Source organism: Notechis scutatus, chromosome 2, assembly GCF_049901735.1.
Source record: "Notechis scutatus isolate UNSWTSFEM ecotype Mainland chromosome 2, rNotScu1.2, whole genome shotgun sequence".
NCBI lineage: Eukaryota > Metazoa > Chordata > Lepidosauria > Squamata > Elapidae > Notechis > Notechis scutatus.
The window spans coordinates 213680875-213707486 of record NC_142010.1 but is presented as its reverse complement, the minus strand read 5'-3'; the positions used below and the strand labels follow the sequence as shown (position 1 = coordinate 213707486).

At 37.7% G+C, this 26612-nt stretch overlaps 1 protein-coding gene across 14 annotated transcripts in view; it reads left to right on the top strand.

Moving 5' to 3' along the window:
- Positions 1 to 13175, top strand: part of CSNK1G3 (casein kinase 1 gamma 3) — a 65655-nt gene extending 52480 nt beyond the window's left edge. For 6 of the 14 annotated variants that reach the window (XM_026673729.2, XM_087958015.1, XM_087958010.1 and 3 more), the window contains 2 exons: positions 4515 to 4621; positions 10929 to 13175. In XM_026673729.2, coding sequence (XP_026529514.1) covers positions 4515 to 4621; positions 10929 to 10983 — 162 coding nt within the window. In that variant the 3' untranslated portion in view covers positions 10984 to 13175. Of the gene's footprint in view, positions 1 to 4514; positions 4622 to 5522; positions 5547 to 5786; positions 5836 to 10928 lie in introns of all 14 variants that reach the window. The other 8 variants (XM_087958005.1, XM_087958014.1, XM_087958007.1 and 5 more) reach the window with 2 other exon arrangements.
- The last annotated feature ends 13437 nt before the right edge of the window (positions 13176 to 26612 follow it).

Below are 26612 nucleotides of genomic sequence, written 5' to 3'. Positions count from 1 at the left end.
GATTGAAAAGATTACTACATTCTTGTTATTATAATAATCTGTTGGAAGTGTAGTCAAATCTACCCCCTCATATTGTGTGCCTGGTTTATGAATGTTATAATTGCTTAATTAGTGAATAATATATCTCAAATATATTATGCCTTTGCAGCTGTTAAATTTCCCTAAAATAGTCTTGAAAAACAAGTTTACTAAATCCAGTAAAAGTTGTTGCAAGTCCATGTGATGTAAAGAGAGCTCATGTTTCTGATTATATAAATTTGTGCAAAAGAGAGAAGCACATGGAAAGTTCCCTGTCACCTACTATTCTTTCTCTGTTTAATAAGGATCTGGATTATTTCCTGCTGCTTTCCCAGTAGTTCTTTTTTACCTATGATGTCCTTTTCTTTTGCTTCTGCCAAAGGGTTATTTCGTTTTTTTAAAAAACCACCAATATCTTTCCATTGCTAATTATATATCTTTCTTTATATATCTGTGTATATATCTCTATATATCTGTATTTTTGAATGGCTATATAGCAGTTGCAAATCACCCAGACTCTCAAAAAAAGGTATATTTGAAGAATCATTTGTCTAACTGTAATTGGCTAGTCTGCTGTTGTCTCTCATACTTAATGATAATCTAATTTCCCACATTAAATTACTGTAATTTGCATCTGAGACAGGATTAGTGATTTAGGGATAAGCCATAGAGATAACAATGCTTAACTGCATGATACATTCTACTTTATTGAAAGAAAATTAGACTGCTTCATTTTTTTGAAACCTGCCCATAATTCCTCACTAAAAAAGGTATGTGCACTGTAACTAATACTGAAGTATAACATTATTTCCAAGGAAATGTATTTTGTTAATTATTGTTTTTTATGTTGTTCTTGTAAAATGTCTTTTAGATTGTAGTCTTCAGCTTACAGACTTTTTAAAATTAAATTGTTTTTAGGGCTGTTTGCTACAGTTTTTGGAAACACGTAGCAAGCTTCTTTTAATATATGTTAACAGCATGCCAGAAAGATGATTTGATTTCTCTTTTGGGTATTTCTCACCTTACTCAACCTTCCGTAATCACTTTATCAATCTTTGTAGTAGATATAGGAAATAATTGTCATTTTGCAGTGTGAATGGGAATCTAGTGCAATTACCATGGCTTGTGTTAAATTTTTGGGAAAATACACATGTGCTGATAAACATAAATATTTATCAGTTTTTACTAAAGGTTCTCAGTGATGAGAGAAGTAGTAGTTCATCTATGCCAAATGATTTCTTTTTTGTGCATTTTGTTCCTGGTAATGAATGGACTTTAACATAGTTTCTCAGCATTTGAAATTCTAGTCTATATTAATAAATTTGGCAGTCATAAAGCAATAACAGCATCTTTAAAGAGAAGATTTTTGGAATCAAAATTCTCTGACTTGAATTGAAACAACCTCTTGGTAATGATTATATTTTTAAGTCACTCAGAATTGCAATTTGGTTGTTTGTGTACTCTGCCTTCAGTTTTATTCTGTGTTTTTCATTTCCACTAAAGCAGGGTTGTCAAACTGGCGGCCTGCAGGTCAGGTACGTCATGTACAGGCCATGCCCATCCCAGCTTCGCAAAGGGGGAAAATGTCACGATACGTCACATGACAGCAACGTGATGTAGTGAGTTTGATACCCGCGCACTAAAGAAAACATTAAAATAGAGAGAAATTAGCTGAATTCATTCTCCACTTGACTCTGAGTTTAAAACTATAGATTTATTCCCATATTAAAACCATCCCAAAGAAATTTGAAATTTGATTTGTGCAACAAACAAGCAGTTTATTTATAGTTTATGTAGCTTCCAGTACAGTTTATATAGCCCTGATTTCCTGGCCACCATTTTAACTACTATATCTTCAAAGTGGCTTGGTTATATACACTGCTCAAAAAAATAAAGAGAACACAAAAATAAGACATCCTAGATCTGAATGAATGAAATATTCTTATTAAATACTTTGTTCATTACATAGTTGAATGTGCTGACAACAAAATCACACAAAAATTATCAATGGAAATCAAATTTAGTAACCCATGGAGGTCTGGATTTGGAGTTACACTCAAAATTAAAGTAGAAAAAAACACTACAGGCTGATCTAACTTTGATGTAATGTCCTTAAAACAAGTCAAAATGAGGCTCAGTAGTGTGTGTGGCCTTCACATGCCTGTATGACCTCCTTACAATGCCTGGGCATGCTCCTGATGAGGTGGCGGATGGTGTCCTGAGGGATCTCCTCCCACACCTGGACTAAAGCATCCCCCAACTCCTGGACAGTCTGTGGTGCAACGTGACATTGGTGGATGGAGCGAGACATGATGTCCCAGATGTGCTCAATTGGATTCAGGTCTGGGGAACGGCCAGGCCAGTCCATAGCATCAGTGCTTTCGTCTTGCAGAAACTGCTGACACACTCCAGCCACATGAGGTCTAGCATTGTCTTGCATTAGGAGGAACCCAGGGCCAACCGCACCAGCATATGGTCTCACAAGGGGTCTGAGGATCTCATCTCGGTACCTAATGGCAGTCAGGCTACCTCTGGCGAGCACATGGAGGGCTGTGCAGCCCCCTAAAGAAATGCCACCCCACACCATTATTGACCCACTGCCAAACTGGTCATGCTGGAGGATTCGGCAGGCAGCAGAACGTTCTCCACGGCGTCTCCAAACCCTGTCATGTCTGTCACATGTGTTCAGTGTGAACCTGCTTCATCTGTGAAGAGCACAGGGCACCAGTGGCGAATTTGCCAATCTTGGTGTTCTCTGGCAAATGCCAAGCGTCCTGCAAGGTGTTGGGCTGTAAACACAACCCCCACCTATGGACGTCGGGCCCTCATACCACCCTCATGGAGTCTGTTTCTGACCATTTGAGCAGCCATATGCACATTTGTGGCCCACTGGAGGTCATTTTTCAGGGCTCTGGCAGTGCTCCTCCTGTCCCTCCTTGCACAAAGGCGGAGGTAGTGGTCCTGATGCTGGGTTGTTGCCCTCCTATGGCCTCCTCCACGTCTCCTGATGTACTGGCCTGTCTCCTGGTAGTGCCTCCATGCTGTGGACACTATGCTGACAGACACAGCAAACCTTCTTGCCAAATCTCCATTGATGTGCCATCCTGGATGAGCTGCACTACCTGAGCCACTTGTGTGGGTTGTAGACTCCGTCTCATGCTACCACTAGAGTGAAAGCACCGCCAGCATTCAAAAGTGACCAAACTATCAGCCAGAAAGCATAGGAACTGAGAAGTGGTCTATGGTCACCTCCAGCAGAACTACTCCTTTATTGGGGATGTCTTGCGAACTGCCTCTGCTTTCTACCTGTTGTCTATTCCATTTGCACAACAGCATGTGAAATTGATTGTCAATCAGTGTTGCTACCTAAGTGGACAGTTTGATTTCACAGAAATGTGATTGACTTGGAGTTATATTGTGTTGTTTAAGTGTTCCCTTTATTTTTTTTTGAGCAGTGTATTTTTAAACAATGTTCATGTTAACTTTAGTATAATGTTAATGAGGATTTGGTACTGCTAATAAATTATGAAGAGCCAGTTTGTGTTTGGTTAAGCAATCAGGCTAGAAATTATGAGACCATGGTTCTAATCCTGCCTTAGGCATGAAGCCAGCTGGTGACCTTGGACCAGTCATTCTCTCAGCTCTAGGAAGGAAGCAGTGTTAAACCATTTCTGAAAAACCTTGCCAACAAAATTGCAGCAACTAGTCCAGACAGGTACCAGAAGTCAAAAAACTGACTTTAAGGCAGTGCATGAATGAGTGAATGAATGAATGAATGATCTACCAGGTGATGTTCTTAAAAAGAAAAGTCGTATTTATTATACGTGCATTATGAACTCTATCTAAGCATGTATAGTTTACAAGGGCATCTAATAAGCAAAACTCAATTGTTGTTGCAATGAAAGACTTATGAAGAATAAAAAAGTAAATAGTAATGAAATGCTTGGTATTATGTTACCTAATTATCTTGCTTCCCTTCTCAGTTTTACTCTTCCTGGATATGTGTTTCAGTTCACATTAACTTACCCAGGATATTTGCTTTATATATTAGGATTGCAATATTTTATATTGCTAGCACCATTTTTGCAGATGGCTTTTTCTACAAGCAGTTGGAGAATGATTAGTAATGAATAAAGGAGATACACGTGTCCCAGGATCATGTTGCAAGATCCAATCTGGGTTAGTCACCGGGACCTGAGGTTTATTCTTCTGAGCTTTCAGACTTCTACTGGAGCCAAATCAGGGAACCAAACCACATATTCTAGTAGAGAGAAGTTCCTTGATGAGTACAGGAGCTTGGAAGAGTAACCTTCTGGTCTTGGTGACTGACCCAGATTGCATCTTGCAATGACTAGTAATAGAAATACTTGACTGCATAACACCTATTAAATAATATGTTCATACACTAATTCCAACTCTTTGCTGTCATAATGAACCAGTGTAGTAAATATAGGCAATTATTATTGCATAATTTTTGAATCTGTTTGCCATTGCAGGTTGTAAGCTCAACAAATGGAGAACTCAACACTGATGATCCTACTGCTGGTCGTTCAAATGCACCCATCACAGCCCCTACTGAAGTAGAAGTTATGGATGAAACCAAGTATGTATTTCTTTGAAATAATTTCTTTAGAGACAGCACATTTTTTGAGATTGAATTTTCCAATTGAAACTCCCATGATATTTAAGTTCTCAAATGTGACAAGTAATTAAACAGAATTTAAACAGTTCTTTTTTTCTTTAAACTCTAAGAGACAGGGGAAGTGTGTATCAATTCCATTTACTTATCTATAAAATGGTTTCGTGACTCTCCAGGCAGTACAATTTACCCACCATATATAGAATACTACTAGAATAAATACTAGTACAATAATGTGATAGAAGGGTTTATGCCATTATGCAGCCTGCTGCTGTTTTACAACAGCATTCTGCTCACTTACAAGCAAGGAAGAAAAATAGCATTTCCCCAAAATTTTTAAAATAATGTACAAAAATACTCTCACCCACAATACAGCAAAGAGTACAGCTTTTATACATGAAAGCACTTTGGAATAGTTCATTTTCCTTTCCTGCACTAAAACTCTGTAGGGAGCGGGATATATAACTCAGAGTCAAGATTGCCACCTACAAAGGATGGTGTTAGTGACAGGCACAATTGAAATTCACTGAAAATATCTCAATCTCTGGATGTGAAATTCTCTACCATATTAAAACACCCAGAAATAATTATGATCTATGCAACAAAGTAAGCAAGATATGTATGTTTGTTGTGCCATAAACTATTTGAAGAAATTTCTAAATTATAAGCTGAAAGATGAAAAGAAAATACTATAATACTTTAAATGGTATTGGTGGTTTGCTTCATTTGGTCTTCATTAATTTAACTGATGTTAATGTCTTATGTATTACTTGACTATATGAGATTATATGTTCAAATGTAAGCTTTCTTTACAATGTGCTGCATTCTGATTTTTTTTTCCTTCCTTGTATTTTCCTCATATTAGCTGCCAGAAAGTGTTGAACATGTGGTGAGTTTTAAAGCACAGGCAGGCAGAAATAGCTCCAGAGTATTTAAAAACAAAAGTACAATTGGAAAAAAAAACAAAATAATTGTTTTAATATTGGTCTTCTTTAATACTAGAAATTTGCTAGCTTATTGAGGAGCACTTTTGCCTGCTTCAATTCTTGTTTGTTTTGAAGTGATGTAGATTTGATGTATCTAATACGTCTGAATTTATGTTTTAATTTCAATTTATGCTTTAATACAGTTGTTTTACCCATCGATTTGCCATTTTAAAGGGAAAACAACAATTTCAGGTATTTTACTTCCACAGTAATACCTTAACTTCATAAGTAATTAAATATTTTAATAGCACTAAATTACAGTATATGTTTTTACCCATATTTCCTGAGTTGTTAGTGATTAGTAATTGCTAACTAATAAACTCAGAGAACAATTACTCTTCTCAAATTTGTATTTTAGTGCATTTCCACATTTCAATCATTGTACTCATCTCAAAAAGCAGTCTATAATTTTCACATTTATTTTTGCCAAGTTTAGTTTTAGATGGAATGACAAATTTTCTAAAATGATATTTGTTGTTTTTCTAATTTATGAATGCTAATAATTGCACCATATAGGAAAGCTATATTCATAATATCAGTGGAAGTTTTTTATGTTTAAAGTAATCAAATATTTGGATATAATTAATGAAATTGTATTTATTGGTTTGGAAAAAAGCACCATTCTTCAGCCCCTCTCTCATAACTTCTCATCATCGACTTTTCTTTATCAAAACTGGAGGAAATAAACTTATTAAACATTTATTTCCTCCACTTTTCAATGTTCCACACATGATATAAACAGAAAAATGCAGATAAAAACAGTGGTTTAAAAAAGTTAATTCCTAGTTACACATCATGACATAAAACTACCGTAAGTATATTATAAAAACCATACCTTCAACTATAATGGTGTATAAAAATGTTACTACAAAAATTGGCAGTGATATTGCATAAAGCTACTAGCCCTTCTAATAAATTAATACATCTTAATTTTGAAAGAGGCCCCTAGAGAGACCATGATAATATATCCTAAGATATCTGTAGGATAATGTAATTAATAATATAGTACAGTAGATTATGTCAATTTTTCTGTCTATTGGTTTCTTTTAACCTGTTTTACAAAGTATATTTGATTTTCTGTATTACCATATAATTTAGCCCTTACACGCTCAGTATGGTAACCACCATAATATTGTCTTTTCCACTGTATCTTTTTACACAACCCATCACAATTTACATTGTGAAATGAGTTTTATTGGTGGGTTACCAGGGAGTTGAAAATATAGGGAATACGAAGTAATGCAGAATTTTACCACAAAAATAACATTCGTTCAGTTGCAGATTTAGGTGGAAAACTTGCATACTAAAAATATGCATACTAAAGTTCATTATAATTTTATCTATCTATTTATTTATTTATTAAACATATTTGTATGCTGCTGCAATCAAAAAATGACTCTTAGCAGCTTACGTAAAAATAAAACAACCCTAAAAAGAAATAAAATTACATCAGCACTAGAAAAATAGGAAGAAAATAAAAGATGGCAACAATAACAACTCTTATCAGGGAAAGACACTTTAAAAAAATCGTGAGGTGCTTATACCAATTCAGTATAGAGGAGCTAGTCTAATCTCCATAGGGAAGGGCCATGCCACACACAGTGTCAGCATTGCAACAGAAACCCCCACCCTCCCAAAGTGTGGAATTTGCAGCAGTCTCTTCTAGCTAGATCTAATTGGTCAGTCAGAATTTGGCTGGACAAGGTGGAGAAGGGACCCAGGTGCCAAGCCATGCAAGGCTTTATGGGTCAAAACCAGCATCATATATTGGACCTGGCAACTAATACAGATGGACATAGCTGAAATGGAACAAGTAAGGATTGTGAGGGAGGCAATGGGGTTGATAGGAACATTTGAATTTTATTTTGCTGCTGCTGAGACAGTCTAGTCTATACATGTACCTAGATATCCAATATAATTTTTCTTGGTGGTCATCACATCAGAAGAGGTAGTTGATTCAAATTCAAGAAAACTATAATGAGTTTGCATTAGCAGTTTAATGTACTGGTCGCTTTAATTCTCTTCCACTGTTCAGTCTGGGGACCAACTGAGTGATGCAGCCTTCTACTAGAATTTGTGCTGAATGATCAAGGACGGAGACACCCAGTTGCCCAGTTCTCTCTGATCCTTCTCTTCTGTTTGTCAGCCATTATACTTTGTTTTTTCCCATCCACTAAACAGATAAATAGGAAGTTGAGCATTTGGGTATTTCATTGTCATATGGACAGAAGAAACATAAGGAAAAGGAAATTATTTCCCTTAGGTGCAGATTTTGTTTGACTATCTATCTATCTATCCCACCTTTATTGTTTTATACAAATAACTCAAAGTGGCAAACATATCCAACACACCCTCCTCCTCCTATTTTCCCCACAACAACCACTTTGTGAATGTGTTGGGCTGAGAGAGAGAGAGAGAGAGAGAGAGTGACTGGCGGAAGGCATCTAACCTGCTAAGGTGAGACTTGAACTCACAGTGCCTTTCTTTCTAGCTTGGTGCCTTAGCCACTAGACCAAACTGGCTCACAAATAAAATTATAAAGGTTATTTGTTTCTTTTTGCAGATACATTCTGCCAAATTCAGTTAGAATTAAAGTGGCTGAAACCTAGCATCATCAGAAGCACCAATAAAGTGTGCCCTGAGGATAAAAAGGATAAAAATTGGGTGGCTTTGGCTGGAAATTTTCTTTCTTTGGAGAATATTTAGATGCAAATTATCAAGGTTGCCTAGCCAAGGAACAAGTCTTACAAGTTAAAGATCCCACTTTTTTACTCTCATTCTTAGAAGATAAAAGTAGCTTATTTTTTTTAATCGTATACTCCCAAGTAATTAATCAAATGCTTAATACATCATCCAAGAAAGGATCAGTTTTCAAAATGGGCATGATATCATGTAAAATGACAAGTATGAACTATTTGAACAGAAATGCTTTGTATTCTTTGTATTGTATTCCAATGTGTTCAGAAGAATCCTTTTAAACACATAATACAATCCCATAAAACAGATTGAGTTGGAATAAAAACTTATGATATTATTAGTTTTCTATATTATGTGTGATTCTAGTCTTCCTCTGAATATAAGGCTAGGGTCAAGAGCTTTACATTTGAAGGTGAGTCTCTTTAGCTTGCAATGATGCTTCAGTTGGAGTATAGAAACTACAAAATATACTTTCTCTATTGGTTAGAGTAACCATGATGTCTATACTAGCAATCAAGAATAAACCAAACCAAACCAAACTATTCCAGTTCCTCTTTTCTGACACTAATAGGGCAAAGAAATTATTTGGTACCTCCATAACACATTTTTGACTAGCACTTCCAAGATAATCTTTTCAGAGAAAATACTTCTCTGTTTTTTCTTCTTCCCCCTGCCCCTTGTTTTATTTTCATATTATGGCAGATGGTTGGGTTTTGTCCATAATTAAAAGTATCTTTTTTCCAGAGATCATTACTGCAAAAAGCTGCAGTAGAGACCCTTCCATAAGGCAAACGATGGTCTCTTGAAAAATAATTCAGCATTCTTAGTAGGACTAGCTGATTAATCCCATTTAAGATTTATTAACCACTGTATTCATGCTAATAAATTAACATATGTTTGCATTCTCTAATGTAGTTTCTCTGAAAATGTTTCTCAACAAATTCCTGGTAAACGGTTCATTTCTGTTTCCTGTATAAGGTCTGAAACAGTTTAGAATATTTAATGCATGGTAGAATAAATTAGTATAGACTAACTATAACTTTTAATAACAGTTTTAGTATGAATGTTGGCTTCACAAACATTTGTGCCCTTGAGGAGAAGAGAGAGAATAGAAGAGAATTTGGAACATTTAGTACATATGAGAGTGAGGCCCTCTAGTGACCATTTACTTAAGAGCACACATTTCGCTGCAGTTAGCTATTTTATTGTATTTAAATACTTTTTAATACAGCTGAAACCTTACAGAATGTCTGTGTCCAAAGAAACAGAGCTGATGTTAGAATTTAAGACATGCTACTATTCTCATTTTCTTCAGTTCTGCAATGAAGCACATTAATATGTCATCCCTTAAGATTAATTTAAAAAATATTTAGAAGAAGAGAAATCTACAGTCTTCTGGTGGGACAATATGTTTGATTTGTTCTTAATCATGGTTTTAAAGGCTAGGAGATCAGTTCTGCTAAGGGATTACACTTAGCTCACCCCACAGAATTTGTTCTAAAATGAGACTTGGTTCAGTCCCAAGTTGATATGTTTTTAATTCCCTGATAATATAATAAATCAATTTGGAGGTCTAAGTTTAAGTCCTGATTCATACACTTGAATTTCTAAGTTTCTCATTACTGTTCATTCAAGCAAAAATTTCTTTAACTTCCTTAGAAATTGAATGAACATTGCAGAAATAATAGTTCTTTGTAAAATGGACAAAAATGCCAAACTTTGAAGAAATTTTGAGATTTCTTATTAAGAATAAGAAATTCATTTAATAAGAATAAGAAGCTATTCATTTAATTGCTGATATCTCTTGAAAGATGCATACATTTTGTAGGCAGTACTGACCCCACCAAGAGTTCCAAAACGTTAAGTTTCAGATGGATACATCTGGAATATGGGTATAACATTTTTATAATGTAAAGTGTTCCCAAAAAGATTTAAACTATACAATTTTGTTGTTCACAGTTGCTTTAAAATGATGGCAAAGAAATCCATAGCTACTTAGGACTAAATTTAATAATTTGTTTTTGTTTTGCTTGAAATAAAAATATGAAAATATGAAAAGGACGGAAATGGCCTTCCCAGAAATTTGTATAAACATAATGTGTATTATAGATATACTGCTATATAAGATATTAGTTATCTAGAGGATTTTTAGAAATCCTAGAATTATGGAGAGGTATTGCTACACACTATTCCTAATTTTAGTAACACATGCTGCTCTCTCCAGGAAAAAGGAGAATCCATTTTTTAAGACAACCCTCTCAAATACCCAAAAATCTGTCCACTGTAATAATGGGACATAGCAATACATACGTAATATATTGTTTCTAAACACTGATTAACCCAGATAAGAAAATGCCTGCATTGTGCTTATTTTGATGTTTTGCTATGATCTCACACCATCTATTTAGATACATAATGGAGTGGTCTGTATTACGTGTCTTCACTATTATATATTTTTTATTTGCTATAATGCATTTTAATATTATCTGAATGGCTTCAATTTCAAAACTACATGATAACTTACAGGGTAACCTTTATCAAGCATACTTTTTCTGTTTATATAAGATTGTTTTTATGAACAATTTTAGGTGCTGCTGTTTCTTCAAGCGAAGGAAAAGGAAAACCATTCAACGTCACAAATGACTTTGGAGGAAAGGAGACGGTGTGGAATTACTCACTTACTCATCTGCTATATCATGATCAGTCATCTCTCTAGTTTCCACTCATTTTCCAGCATCATCTTTAAGTGAGAAGGTTCTCATACTTGCTTTGATTTGGTGGTTCAACATTCTTAATTTGGATCATCTTTCCTGGGAGCTTTAATGCTGTGTCAACATAAGTACCTTTTGATCACCGAGATACAAAAAAGTGGTCTTTTTCCTCAAAATTTGACTTAGAAAACATTAGCAGTGATTCAGCTGAAGCCAGATATTTTATAAACCTGGTATTTGCTAAGCTTTGGGGGATGCCATACAGAAAACGATTACAAGAAGGAACACTGGAAATTAAGCTATTATTGTCCAAGCATTTAAAATAACTTGCTTTAAGATTACTTTTTTCAGTAATAGGGTTTTTTTTTACTTTTTTTTCCAGTTGTTGCTCTGGTGGTACTACATTTGCAAATTTGCCACTTAATATTGTTACAAATATGGTATAGTCACTTGCCTGGTGGTACTAAGACAGAAGCTAGATGAATCATTTGAAGACAAGCCTAAATGCTGTGCTTTCTAAGGAAGTGTATCAGTGTTTGTAAAATCTAGGCTTTCAAATCTGCTTTTGTTGTACCTCTAGTTGAGATGCGGTGTAGTTAAAGTGGCAATAGTGCTTGTACTGAAATGCAAATATTTGTATAATGCAAGTCGTGCTTCCAGTTATGTATGACATCAGTGCTGAAACATCAACTAAAAGTTGCTTAAGGGTTATAAAACCACACTCCTAGGAAGTAACTGCAAACGTAGAGTGGGAAATCACAAAATGTTAATCAAAAATATTGTTGAATGACAGTTTTAAAAATGAAGGTCTGGATGTGCCAAGTAGTAAACTAAGGTATGTATTTTATTGATTTAAGAAAGGAAAATGGAAGTGGGTTAAACACAATGCTTCCTTCAATGAATGTTACTCTGTGGTTTATGATTGCCACTGGGGGTTTCTAGAACATTCTTACATTTCAACAAAATACTGCATCACTAAAATACAGCTGATTGGATTGATTAGGTACTTTCCTGATAATTCCTCAAAGTGCCTGTGTTATGAAATAACAGTTCATTAGAAAAGGCAGTTCTTTCTCTTCCTCCTTCTCCCGTCAGTTTGCTTTGTTTAAAGCCATAATGACAGAAGTGTATGTTTATCATGTTAAGCTGCCAGTATCATAAGGATTTGAGTAAAGGAAATAAAATGGCTAGACAGATTTGTTGACCAAAACTCAAATTATGTGTCTTCTTATAAAAAAGGGTTTCCTAGAGCTAACTTTTGTCTATCAGTGCATGCCTTTGGGCATAATTATTTATTTTTAATATCTTATGGTAACATTCAAAATGTGTATTAATTGATAAATGCACACCAGTTGAATTCATTATTGCATTTACAGGGATTGTTTTATAATTTATTTTTCTTAACTGCCAAACTGCAGTGTGTTATCTTGAATTAGGCACGCATATAAACACATTGTGCAAATTTGGCTATTGTTAATCACTGATGCTATTAATAATTGTAATATATTCTTAATTTACCAACTTGATCTGACCAATAAAAACATAAACTAAATGATTTGGTAAAAACGTTCCATGACCATTTCAGCTGATTATATTTTAAGCGCTAAAAGAGGCTGATTTTTTAAAAAAGGAAAAAGGTAGGTGGTTAACACCTTCTTTGCAGTATTTGACCAAATTTCTTTTCTCTATTATATTTGTAAATACTTGGTATATATTTCTTATCATACACCTAGCCGTTTCAAGGTTTTCTTTGCCCTGTACAGTGTTTATATGATCAGAATTCCTTTCACATAACACTGTGTATATTAATCCAGTTATAATGAAGATTAAATCAATGTAAAGCTTGTTCGTTTACTGCAAAGACTGGAATCTAGACATTGCTGTTCAGCAATATTTTAAGTACACCATTTTAATGCTAAGGAGAATGTTCTCACACATGACTTGGTCAGTAGAAAGTTACACAGTTGTGTTCAGGTTAAATCAACAATGTCTGCATTTATATGCTTTTTCCCGGTCTAAACTAATAAAATCAACATTGCCTGAATGTATGAATAATAAAACACATCCCTGTTTAAAAATATGTAATGGATGAAGAAGAAGAAAAATAAAGGTAGTTTTTTTTAACCGTTGCTTTCATTTTTTTTGTTAGCACTGAATTAATGAATCTTAAGTGATAAGAAAGTGGATGCTTGCAGACAGCTTTATGTATTGGTGTTTTCGTTTAATGACTATGCCAGATATAGACATTCAACTTTATTACATGCTTTCTAATGTTGAGTGCCTATGCTTGGAATAATTGGGAAGTAGAAGTGTATGGTGCGATCCTAGTATTAAAAATCCATCTTAAACTAGTTTGAAATTCTGAAAATGAGAAAAATTGTACGGAATGTCAGCCAAAGGGAAGTAAACCTGCAAGGATCAAAGACTCCTCATCTTCAAGAATTGTTGGTCCTCCTTTTTTCAAGCACTGAGACAGAAAGGGCTTTTGGTAAAAAAAAAAGAATCCAACAAAATGAGAAAGATAGGTGGCAGGGTGGAAAGATAAAATATCACCAGCATACTTTAGATTAATGGTATGTAAAAACGTATGAAGCTCAATATATCTTTTTAAGTATGTGAGCTTGAAACAATATTCATGTATTCCAAGAATTTGTTTCAAGGTCAGAACAAAATATGCGGTTCCAAACTTAGAATGAAACCTAGCCATTATGAGCAGCAAATTTCAAATGTTATGGTCACAGAAAACTGAAATGAACCATTCCAACCTTGAAATAGATTGATGCAAGGCTTCCATGCTTGAAACCACACAAAATTGCCAGAAAAATGTACATTTTGATCTTACATTCATGAAGCATATTGGAGTAAATTCATTGCTCTTGTTTCTTTGCTTAGCTCAGTTCCATGCTATTCGTACTGGAAGATTGCAAGACTATTTTTTTTAAGAGCTGACTCTAGTGAGGCAACTAGCAGTTCTCGGACTAGAGAAGACTATTATGTAATTATGTAGCCTAAGGCCACCAAATAAACTCCCAAGTTAACATTCATTGGTGAAAGGAAAAAGCCTACAGTTTAATTTCTGGAAGTTAGAAAAGACTGCATGAAAGTGTCAAATCATCTGTATATTATTCTTAACTATAATTACGCAGCTAATCTATCCATCATGCCTAAGAATCATTTGCCAAGTTAATCTGTCCTTATATATTGAATCACTGCTTTCATTGATCAGTATGGGAATAAAATACCACTGATTCATATTTAAAACTTCTAAATTACTTCCTTAACACAAATTCAAACTTACTGGGGGAATATTCCAATTGGAGATAGAGCTGCTCAAAATAAAACTCTTTGATACCTGTGCTGAACTCGTTCTAAAAAAAAAAATATGGGTAAATAATATTTCCTTAGAGGCTTCAAAGCATTAGCTCTACATATATTTATGCTAAATGAAACAAAGTGAAATATTTATTTGACTTATCTGTTCCATTTGTATCAGATAATCTTTGGTTAACAACAGTAATTGGAACCAGAATTTGCATTGCTAACTTTCCCCCCCCCCCCTTTTTTTCCTTTTTAATCCCTTGTTTCGGGCTGGAGTCAGGGCAACTGAGTGGGGCTGAATGTTTACTAGCCGGATGCCCTTCTTGACACCTCTGTGGAGTTTGTAACAGATATTTTCTTTTTGTGCCCTGATAGAGAAACATCTGTTGCTGCCTAAAATTGGTCTCTCAACCTTGCGAGTGGGGTGGGTGGGTGAGCATCTTCATCTGTAGGCCACCGCACCACTCAATTTCCATTGCTAAGTAATTTGTTATAAAGCAGAATGTCATGTGTCCATGCCACTTAATGACAGAGATCCATGGTTAGTATAATTAAGAGGGGATCTTGTGATCACAGCTTCCCCATTGATTTGTTTGCAGGAAGCTAGGAGGGAAGATCACAAACCACAAGCATGTAACCACAGCATGCTGACATTTTGAAAACTGGGCTAGTTGAAGGGCACCCAAATCAAAATTACACGACAGTGGGGTTACTGCACCCGCAGAAGTTTTGAGGTCTGGTTTCAGTAACCGTTCAGGAACCAGACAACACTTTCATTAACAGTATTAAGGAAAAGACTTAGAAGTCTCAACATCAAAGCAAAAGGCAAAATGAGGAAAGTGCAGTTCATTGTAGACAAGAACTTAGCTGGGTGAAGGTGAATTCCATATCAAGCAATCCAGTGTCAATCTGAAACTGAGGAAGGGATGAAGACTTAGTTAACAAGACAAAGTGATAAATAACGATTCTAATTAAGTCATGGTATGTGAAGCCACATGCTTAAGTTGCTTTTGGAAACTGAAGACTATTTCTAGGGCCTTAAATCCCTTCCCTGTTTTAAGTATCTATAACATTTAATCTTTCCTTAAGCTTTGCTGATTGGTTCAAGGCAGGTGAATCTCTCAGCTGCCCTTGCTGTTAGCCTGGGTTTCTAGACAGGTGCAAGACATACAGTACCGTTGACAACCAGAAAATCAGTAGGAACAAATCATTTTCAATTGAGACCCAATGAATTAAAAGTAGCAGCAAAACTTTACAGGTTACAATGTACTTTTGTGCTTGCTCTCAAACAGTTATCCCCACTCACCTGTATCCTTCGCAGCTAGGCTGCCAGGCACTAACTAGAGGATTGGAAGCCACCAAGTCTACATGGTAGAAATGTGCTTACAGATTTTGTTTGCCTAAGCCCTTGTCTTATTGATCTACAGTCTTAATATTTGCTTTTGGATGGGGAGGGGGAGGGAGTGATCTGTGTGCTCAGTGTCTGGTCTTTCTCTCCTGGTAAAATTGCTCTGATCCTTAAAAGTTGGTTCCTTCTAATCTACCTCCCAAAGGGATCATTTCAACAAGCTTTTACCTTCTCTGCATACATGCCTGTTCAATTTTTAGGTTATGGTTATTTCAGCCAAACCTCCCATTCCTAAAATACGGATTATAGGAATACAAATTAAAATAGGTATCGAGCAGCTATTGAATTGAATTCGGGGGTTGCGCAGGCTTAAAGTACATGGTGAGACAGGACCTGGGATTTGGAGGGGGCTACTGGGGCCCAGAGCAACCACCCCATCAAAGCCCCAACCCCAAAGAGGGCGAGGGGTCTTTACCTGTTTTCGCTGCAACAACCAAGGCACAGAGCTGCTGAATGTCCGATACCACCTCTGAACGTTTCCAGAATACCACAGAAGTCACCTAATAGAGCGTCTGAACTAGTGCTAGACAAAGCCCGGAACGTTCCACTGGAGTGGTCCAAACGGAGGCCAACATCGAACCAGAGCGATCCCCTGATGAGGTGCCATCCAATCCCATGAAGCCGTCTCCTTTAGAACTTGAGACGGAGGAGGGAGTGGATGACTTGGTGGTAAGTAGACCAGTTCACCCTTTTATTAATTCAGTGGCTATTACTAACATGAGAACAAATCAGAAATTAAAACTTGGTGCACTAATTGATTTGGGGTGTACCCGGTGTTTGGTAACATGGGCAGTGATGAGTAGGTTAGGCCTATGGGTCTTCCGCTTGGCCAAACTGATACATTTTGAACAGGTGGATAGTTCAATATTGAGGGGGTGCCCCTTCTACACATAGGATGGAAATGGTGCAGATGGATATAAGACACCATTGGGAGAAAATCTTTGTGGTGGTGGAACGTATGACAGGCTGTGAATTTGGGACTGTCCTGGCTTGACAAATGGTGTCCAACTATTCAGTGGGAGGAAGGTTTTTGGAAGATACGATACTTCCATCAGGAGATGATGTAGTGGAGACTGCACCACCAATTGCAGTGAATGGCTTTGCTGCTGGTTCGGGGACTCCCAAGTATCCTAGTGAGTACAATGATCTCACCGAGGTTTTTAACAAGCGTGGGAGTGATCAATTACTACATCGTGCTACTGATTGTGCAATCGAGCTACTTCCGGGATGCTACTTCTGGGATTGTGCGATCGAGCTACTAAACCCCGGATGTATTCTATGACTCCCAAAGAGTTGGGGGAAATGCGCAGATACATCGATAAAAACCTGGAGAGGGGGTTTATTAAACCGGGATGTGCCCATATAGTAGCCCTGGTACTATTCAGAGAGAAAAAGGACAGTGAGTTAAGACTTTCCCTTGATTTTAGGGGTCTCAACGCAGAACCACTATATCCCTTGCCTCTTATCAAGGACCTGTTAGCCATGTTGGCAAAGGGATGAATATTCACAAAATTGGATTTGAGGGAAGCGTACTATCGTGTACGGATCCGTGAAGGAGACAAGTGGAACACAACTTTCAATTGTCTGCTTGGAAGCTATCAATTCCAGGTCATGCCCTTTGAGCTGCAAGGGGTCCAGCAGTCTTCATGCAACTCATTAATGGAATTTTGCATGAACATTTATACCAGGGTGTGTTGGTATATTTGATTGATATCCTGATTAATTCCAACAATATGGGCGATCATGTAAGACTTGTGAAACAAGTTCTAGACAAGCTTTTAAAAGCGCAATTATACGTAAAGCTATCCAAGTGTGAGTTCCACTGTTCTCAGTTAGATTATCTAGGTTATAGGATTTCTGGAAAGGGCATAGAAATGGACCCCCAGAAGATGAAAATAGTGATTGAATGGCAGGCTCCAACCACTCGCAAACAGTTGCAGTTTTTTAAGCTTTGTAAACCTTTACCACCAATTTATTCCCTCATTTGCAACGATTGCATTACTGTTAACTGAATTATTAAAGACTAAGCAGTTAACAGACAAAATGCAAACCAGGGAGTCTAATCGAGTGGTCAGACAAATGTCAGCAGGCTTTCGAAAATTTTAAACAGTTGTTCTCCCAGAATCAGTCTTGAAGCACCCTAATCCTGACCTTCCCTTTGTGATTCAGGCAGACACTAATGATATGGCAGCGAGGGCTGTATTGTTACAAAGAAACAAATGGGGTGTTGCAACCATGTGCCTACACCTCTAGAAAACTCAGTCCAACAGAAAGAAACTGGGCTATCTGGAAGAAGGAGGAATTTGCAGTTCATTGGGTATTAACATTCTGGAGGCCTTTGAGGTGTGGACTGACCACTGGAATCTTGAGTCCCTGCAATCACCACAGAAACTTTCCCCTAAACAGGTACATTGGCCGTTATATTTCCATCTATTTAACTTTGTATTGAAGTATATGCCTGCCAGAAAGAACTTTATGGCAGATGCACTCTCCCGGCTGCCGCAATATAACAACCAGAGAGATGAGGTAGTACAACCTTTTATCCCGAGATGCGATTCTGTGTATTCATTGAGGTCCCGACTGACGACAGAACTATAAGAAGTGATACAACATGATCAATGGTTGAAAGAGAATTCCCACATTATGTGAAATGCGGGACAGAATGGCATGGAAGGGTATGAATCTGTATATACCTCCAAAATTAAGGGTCATGGTCTTAAAACGGTGTCACGATGCTAAACAGGCTGCCCACTATGAGTTTCTGAAGATGTTATATCTGGTGAAACATATTAAAGAATGTCCTGTGTGTGCTACAGTGAAACCAAGGCCAGGAAGGCCATTGGGATTATTACAGTCTTGGATCCTCACTGCCCATGGCAAGATTTTATTGTAGACCTGCCATGTAGCTGGGGTTATACGGTCATATGGACCATCATAGATCTATTCTCCAAGCAGGCGCATTTTATCCCCTGTACTGGCCTTCCTTTGGTATGTCGATTAGCTGGCATGTTTATTAAGCATATTTATCGCTTACATGGGGTACCATGACATATCTGACAGGGGCAGGGGTGGGAGTCTACCGGTTCTGTCCAGCTCTGTAGAACCCGTAGCTCTGAAGAGCAGCAGACATAGAACCGGTTCTATGTCTGCTGCTATTTTGGCCCACCCGCCGGGCTCTTATCTGACCTTTATTTCCTGTTTTTTCACTCACAGCTGCTTTGCGCAGCACAGCTGTGGTTGAAAAAGCAGGGAAAATGCTTTTTCAACTGCTGCACACCCATGCGCAATGCTCAGCTGTTCAGGCAGCAAGCTGATGACGATTTACATGATTTGCATGCGTGTGCAAATTGTAAATTGTAAATCACCGAACTGGTAGTTACATCGGTAAGATCCCACCCCTGGACAGGGGAGTGAAGTTCACAGCTAAATTTTGGAGAGAGTTTTTACAACTTATATGTTCATGTCAAGAACTAAGTACAGCATACCACCCCAGCCCCAATGGGGCTGCAGAGAGGGCCAATGTAGCGATAGAACGGTATTTGTGCTGCTATGTGTCATACCAACAAACGGACTGGGCTAAGCTAATACCCTTCGCTGAAATAGAATATAATAATGTGGTGCACAGCAGCACAGGACATACCCCTTTTAACATTGTGTATGGAATGGATTTTGTGGCAATTCCAGAGTGGCCCCAGGCGAAAAACGACCCCACTACGGCCACCATCTGGGCCAAGAAGATTATGGAGACATGGAAAACTACACAAAGCGATCCAGAATGCCTTCCAAGTGTCTAAAGACCAGGCTGATAAAAAACAGACTGACCAATAACCATTCCATGTAAAGGATATGGTGTATCTGTCCACCAAATATTTGAGATTGGGAGTCCCATGTAAAAATCTGGGCCCCAAATACATAGGAGCATTCCCCATAATCTGTGTGATCAATCCTGTTACCGTACAGTTAAAATTACCTACACGGTTCAAATAATTACACCCAACTTTCCATATCAGTTTCATTAAACCAGGAAAACCTAAGCCCAGTGAACAGTCCCCTGGTTCAGTAAAGGACAATCACTATGAGATAGAGGCCATTCTTGATTTCCGGGTACGGAAAGGGATCCTGCAATATTTGGTTAAATGGAAGGGGTATCCTCTGGCAGATGCCTCATGGGTTAGCCACACACATGTAAATGTTCCACATCTACAACGACAATTCCATAAACAACACCCTATGAAAGCAGGGGGGAGGGTAAAGGGGATATCCTTGGTAATAATATGTTCCCTGTTTTACAGGCGGATCTATGGTAGAGGGGACTGCCTGTCAGGCTCCGAGTGCATCAATGCTTCGGAGCCCGCCAGCTCGCCGGGATTTGGCAAGAATCGTCCTTGAGCTGTGGGTGCCACGGCGTTGTCTCCTGCCGTGCTGCAAGCCGCCTGATGTCAGACTGCGCTGGGAGTCGCGCTGTAATGACGCGGTCAACATGACACCAATCTGAGATCCTGCAGGCCGTCAGAGGCTTGATTTGACAGCTGGGCATGTGCTGGCATATTCTCAGTGGCAGGGACTTCGCTTTGTGACACATCGATGTGGGAGCCAGCTGGGAACACATGGATGGGAGTTGGTGAATGTGAACAGACCGGGTGGATGGTGAAGTTGGCATAAGGTGGGTATCAGTTATGGAGAGGTGGAATAGGATAGGGAGTTAGGCATTACTATGGTGAACTGTCAGCCAGGAGGAATAATGGGTTAGGCAGGGCCAGGAGTGCAGCTGCATGTAGGCGTGGGTATGGCTGTTGTAATAAGAAAAGGGAATGGGGAGTAGGAATACTCAACACTAACCTGGCCTGGTTAGTTTTTGCTGGAAGAGAGTGTTTGTTGTTTGTTCATCTTAGATTAAACCATCATTGCCCTACAGAAGAGCTAGTGTCTTTATTTACTTTAGGGCAAATCTTCAAGACTCAAAGACCGGCTGAAAGTATCTTCCCAATGCTAATCTGACACCTTAATCAGTACCGTGGTGGTACAGTAGTTGGAATGCAGTATTGCAGGCTAGCTGCTTATTGCCAGGAGTTTGATCATGACTGGCTCAAGGTTGACTCAGCCTTCCATCTTTCGGAGGTTGGTAAAATTGTTGGGATTGTTGGGAGACGCAGGTTGTTGGGAGCAATATGTGGACATTGTAAACCACTTGGAGAGTGCTGTAAAGCGTTATGAATCAGTGTATGTCTGTTCTGGCCCAGCCCTAGCAAGTAATGATAAGTTGCTTAGTCGCGAGTAAAAACAAACCCCTTTTCAAACAGGGTAGGAACAAATAACAAAAACCAAATGTAATCAGTCGGAACAGACCTGGTTCTGGCCAAGAAATTCAAATTTCTTGCTGTATCCTAAAAATGAATGGTGGTCTGTGAAAACCACCACTCCCAAACCCCTACTATCTATTTCCTAGCAAGAGAGGGGCTGCCTAGCATCCATGTCTCTTTTCCTTGGGAGGCAGCTTATTGTTTTCCTTTGCTCTCCTCTCTTTTCCTCTCTGTGCATGCACACATCTGGGATGAGCTCCATCTGTTCCTCCCCCTTACTCAGCTCAGTTGCAAAGACAGCTGCCTCTCTACCTGAGGGAAGACGGAAGGCATGGCTCTGCCTCTGATGCTGTTTCCTTATCAGAGCCTTCCAAAGGCTTCAAAGCTGGCCCAGGCTCTCCCTCAACCTCCTCGTCTCATTCTGCTGCTAGCTCTGCCAAAACAATGTCTTAAGTGCTATTGCTATAAACCACATATTGTGTTGACTGCCAATTTTATATGTCATTGACCCATCTGATTTAAACATGAATGTGTAAGACTGTTCTGTGAATGGTTAAATACTTGTGTTTGAAAGGAAAATTAAATTTAAGACCATCCTTGTGAAAATAAAGTGAGACAGAGGTGGTATTCAGCAGGTTCTGACCAGTTCTGGAGAACCGGTAGCGGAAATTTTGAATAGTTCAGAGAACCAGCAAATACCACCTCTGTCTGGAGATTTTACAGTATTCTTCCCCTGCCACGCCCACCAAGCCACGCCCACGGAACCAGTAGTAAAAAAAATTTGGATCTCACCACTGAAGTGAGATATGTAAAGTCATGCACACTTCTTGCAATTCTTACCAAATAAATACTGTCAATCAGTAGAGGGGATTACAACCTTCCCTGACTGCTTCCCTATTGATTTTCTCAGAATCTTGCAAAAAGATTGCAAATAACAGTAATCAAAGCAACCAGGTTACAATCGTGATTATACAATGTTGTGTGGCTGACATTTGGTGACAGTCCAAAGTGTTTTACAGGCTGTAAAGCACCCTTTCTGAGATGATGGTTAATTCGAACTGCTATTAAAGTGAGCAGATGTTAAGTGTGGTCTACTTATAGAATAGGGTGAGTGGAAGGGTTAACTCCCCCTCGGAAAGAAATTGGAAGCATATTTACTTATGGATAAATATTCCCAGGGCTTAACTAGGGCTCTGCTTCTAGCATGAAGATCCAGAACTAGGAGTGACAGGATAGCATTGTTATAGTATTTCTGGGGTTGCTACAAAGAAAAGGGGTCAATCTATTTCTCTAAAGCACCTGAAGGCAGGATAAGAAGCAATGGATGTAAATTAAATCAAGGAAAGAACCAACCTAGAAATAAGGATAAATTCCTGGCAGTTAGAACAATTAATCAGTGAAACAACTTGTGTTAGGAATTTGTGGGTATTCTATCACTGAAGGCTTTAAGAAAGGATCGTACAGCCATTTGTACAGAATGGTATAGGATCTCCTGCTTGAGCAGGGGTTGGACTAGAAGACCTCCAAGGTCCCTTCCAATTCTGTTATTCTGTAGAACCTTATCTGTTACACCACTGTCTGTCTCTGTTTGAAATCCCTTTCTTTTTAGAGCTTGTTCAATATATCTATCAAGCTGCTCTTTTAATATTCTAATTGCTGCTTTAGCAATTCTCTGCTGTTTTGATGTTTTTATTTCTGAGTTCTTATTGATGTTATTAATTGCCTACACAAGATAGAAATATTTTAAATAAATTGCGCTTTGTAACACAATTTGGCATGTGGAGGGAGGTGGTTTTTCTTTTTTTCTTTAAAAAAGCATTTATATTTGTAATTTTTACACTGTTCTATTCCTACAACTTAACAGCTTTTATCTTTTTATGTATTGCGTGGCTGTAATAAGCCATTATTTATTTCATATGCTACATTTTCCACATATTTGTATGCCATGTATTGTGCATGCCTCTTTAAAACTGTGTTCTGAAGAAATTCTTCACTTTCATTTTTAATGACATGTACATTTACTCAGAATGATGAAACAAGTCTTTCTAAGTATTCCAGAGGTACAAATGTATAATAAATTTCATATCTAAAACTCTAACAATATTATTCCCATGAGTGAAGAGGAGTCATTTATAAAAAATCACATATCAAACCTGAGGAAGATTCAGCAAAATTAAGTGTAACAAAACTGAACAGGTCATACATCTACTTTTCTATTTTTCTAATATACTCACTGAATTATTACTTAATGTGCAAAAATACAAAGAGCTTAAGGTAGAATAATAAGAGTTGGCAAGGACTATTCACCCAAGTAAAACCTTATTGCTGAAAAAATCCAAATCAAAGTATCTTTGAAAAATGGTAACCTAGCTCTTGCTTGAACATATTGTTTTGGTTAGCCGGAAGCAGGTGCGGACGGTGGAGGAGAGCGAGGACTCAGGTGAGGGGCCAGGACCATCAGGGAGTGGACTGCTGCCTTCAGAGATTGTGGGGGCTGGCAGCAGTGATGAGGAGGTTCCCAAGGAGCCGTGCCAAGTGCGCGTGCGTGCAGGATTGATCATAGGAAAGAGCAGTTACAGCAGCACAGGTGACTCGGGATTAAGGCTGCAAGGTAATGGCCCCTCCCTCAAGAGGATAAAAGCCAGGTTTGAAGAAGCGTTCTTTGCAGAAGGAAAAGATACTCTGAAACTCAGCCTGATGGACATAATAGTATTTGAAAACTCTTGTAACTATTTTCTTATCTGTCGGTTTTTGGCAGCCTTGAACAACAACTTGGCAAGGCTCTTTCTTGTCGGAGCTAATTAGTTGGAAGCAGCCTTAGTTGGAATTAGTTGGAAACAGAATTTGTAGATTAAACTTTAAAAGGTGGGGGCTGCTGCTTTTGTCTTGTGTTTGCTCTCTTGGAACCAGGTTGGGTCAGAACACATATCTAAAGGGGGACCCTAACAATTACTTCACTAGCTTGATCAATTTCACTATTCTAGTTTTGTTTTGTTAGCAAAGCCTATTGCTCAACTAGAATCTGTTTTCTTGTAACTTAAGACAGCTGCATCTTAACCTGCAGTGAGAAACATTATAAAGTAGACCATGGTCTTCTGTGAGATTCTTTTTAGATATTTATTATCTTATACTCTTATCAGTTCATAATTCAAATCAGATAAACTGATGGAAGAAATATCAATGGCTGCTTCTGCAAAGGTTAACTGTAATGAAGTTGGAGGCAGTATACTGTTTAGTGTTCCTCATATCTTTCCATGAAAATGTTGGCTAAGCAAAGTTCTTTGCTCATTGTACCTTTCAACTTTCTCTCCCAATTCTGCTCTTGATTGGAGGCAATGCTGGCAGATAGGAATGAAAGGCCCCTTTATATGAATATTCACATGGACATCACTGATGGGACTCATTAAATAAAATTGAGAATAATTATTGCCCAGAGTAGATAAGAATTTTTTTTATGATTTAATTAAAACATAGATGTGATTAAATTAAAATTGAATACAATCAATGTGATTATAACCCCATGTTTGTAATGATTTGCCCCATCACTTTAAACATAATTCTGTGGCTATCATTCAAATGAACTTGGAGGTTAAATCCCAGACTTTCAAGATGTGCATGTGACTTTCAGATCACAAAATGGTGCATTGTGATTTTAGGATGCTGCCCTTAAATTTAAATGAATTCTCAAAGCAATCATAGACCAATGCTTTTAAACTTTTAAATAATAGTGCAAATAGCAAGAGTGCTATCAAACAAATGAAACAATTGAAATGTTAAAGCCCATCTAGTTTAAATGAGCTGCCTGGCATCCTGAAAACCTGTCCATATGAAAAATGATTCTGACACAGGACAGATATTACATTTGATGCTATGGAAATCTGGCATTTAATCTACAGATAAAACTCTTATTTTGAGTTACTATCTGCCTAGTTAGAGTCTTTTGAGATGGAACAACTTCCTGTCTATCTTTGTTCCATTTTTAAGGCTACTTGATCACGTGTGCTATTTTGCAGGAAGAAAAATATGTGGGAGGCCTAGTGTGGGTAAAAATTCAACTGTCCCTCAAGAGTCTTAAATAGGGGTTAATAAAAAGAGGACTCCTGAATAGCAGACTCCTGAATACTTGGTGTCTGAGGCTGTCAAGTCATGAAAGGTTAAATAGGATTATTTTTTATATAGCAATCATGAAGGGGATCAGCCACTCACATGCTCTGCAAACTGCCAAAATGAGCAGAGGCAAAAATGACAGTTTTTCAAAGATGGCTTAACAAAACCATGTTCTAGTAACCCAATCTGGAAAGTACCAGCATGAACCACAAACAATGCTATACCGTAAATGCTTCGGTCCATTCCAGTAACAATCTATTTCAAGATCCAGTCTCCTTTCTTCCCTGTCCCTTGCACTGTTAATGTGCTCCTGCTTTATTTCATAGTAGTGCCAACTAATAATTTTGCCACTTGATGGCAGTATTGCCTACGTAGTTAAACTTGATGGCCCTTTCTCCTTCTGCCTGCTTAAATATTGGCTGTGTAAAAAGATTGATAGCAATGCAAATGTATTTATAACCACTAGAGATAGTCACCTTCCACCCCAATTAGCCCCTGAATTGATTTAGTGAGGGAAAAACATCTATTACAGAACAGCTCTACGGATTTCTGTGACATTATTTCAGGATGTTTTGGGGAAATTTTGTGTAGGCAGAAACCTTGCATGTGTAAACTTAATATAAGATTACAAAAGGGGGGGGCGGGGAAGCCCAAAATAACTTAGAGGAGGTGGGAGAATCACACGCTGTATTTAAAATGCACTGATTAGAACAAATCATGTATAAGAAAATTCTGTTGAATTTTCTAAAACACTTTTACCTCTGTGTTTGAAAGATTTATTTATACGAATGTTGCTTAGAATGAAAGAAGGGATGTACCAAAAACATTTTTAATGCAAACTAGCAGGAATCAATTATAGTTTTGAAGTAAAGCCTGTTTCATTAAAAACAAAACAAAAAAACGGCAGGTACTGAACCATACCTCAGCAGATCAGCATGACATCTCAGGGGCTTTTCTCTGTTGAAAGAAAATAATAATAATTGCATAATATGACTGCAAAACAATTATTTGTGTGAGAGTTGAAGCCACAGAGGAAACTCTGCTGAGAGAACCTTTGTAAAAAGATTAGAATCATCAATTTTTGCCAGAACAAGGATTAAGTCACAGCTGTTGAGAAGAAGAAGAAACATCTAAGTACCCCAACCAATGAAACAAGGATTGGCAGGTATAGGATGGATGCAATTAATTGTTTATTATTGGTATAAATATAAAAGTCTTCTTCTATAATGTTATTCTTAGTTAACACTGGATCAATATCATAAAAAGTATTTTCTAGCTGTAATATGAATAAACCATCTTGCATGAGAGAAGTTCAGCATGAACAAATAAGAATTGCAAACAGTTTAGCTCTACTGTAACATAAAGTCCATAAAATCCCATAAAAGCCAATGTTGAGTTAAGGGTAAATCTGCCTGATTTTTCCAACTT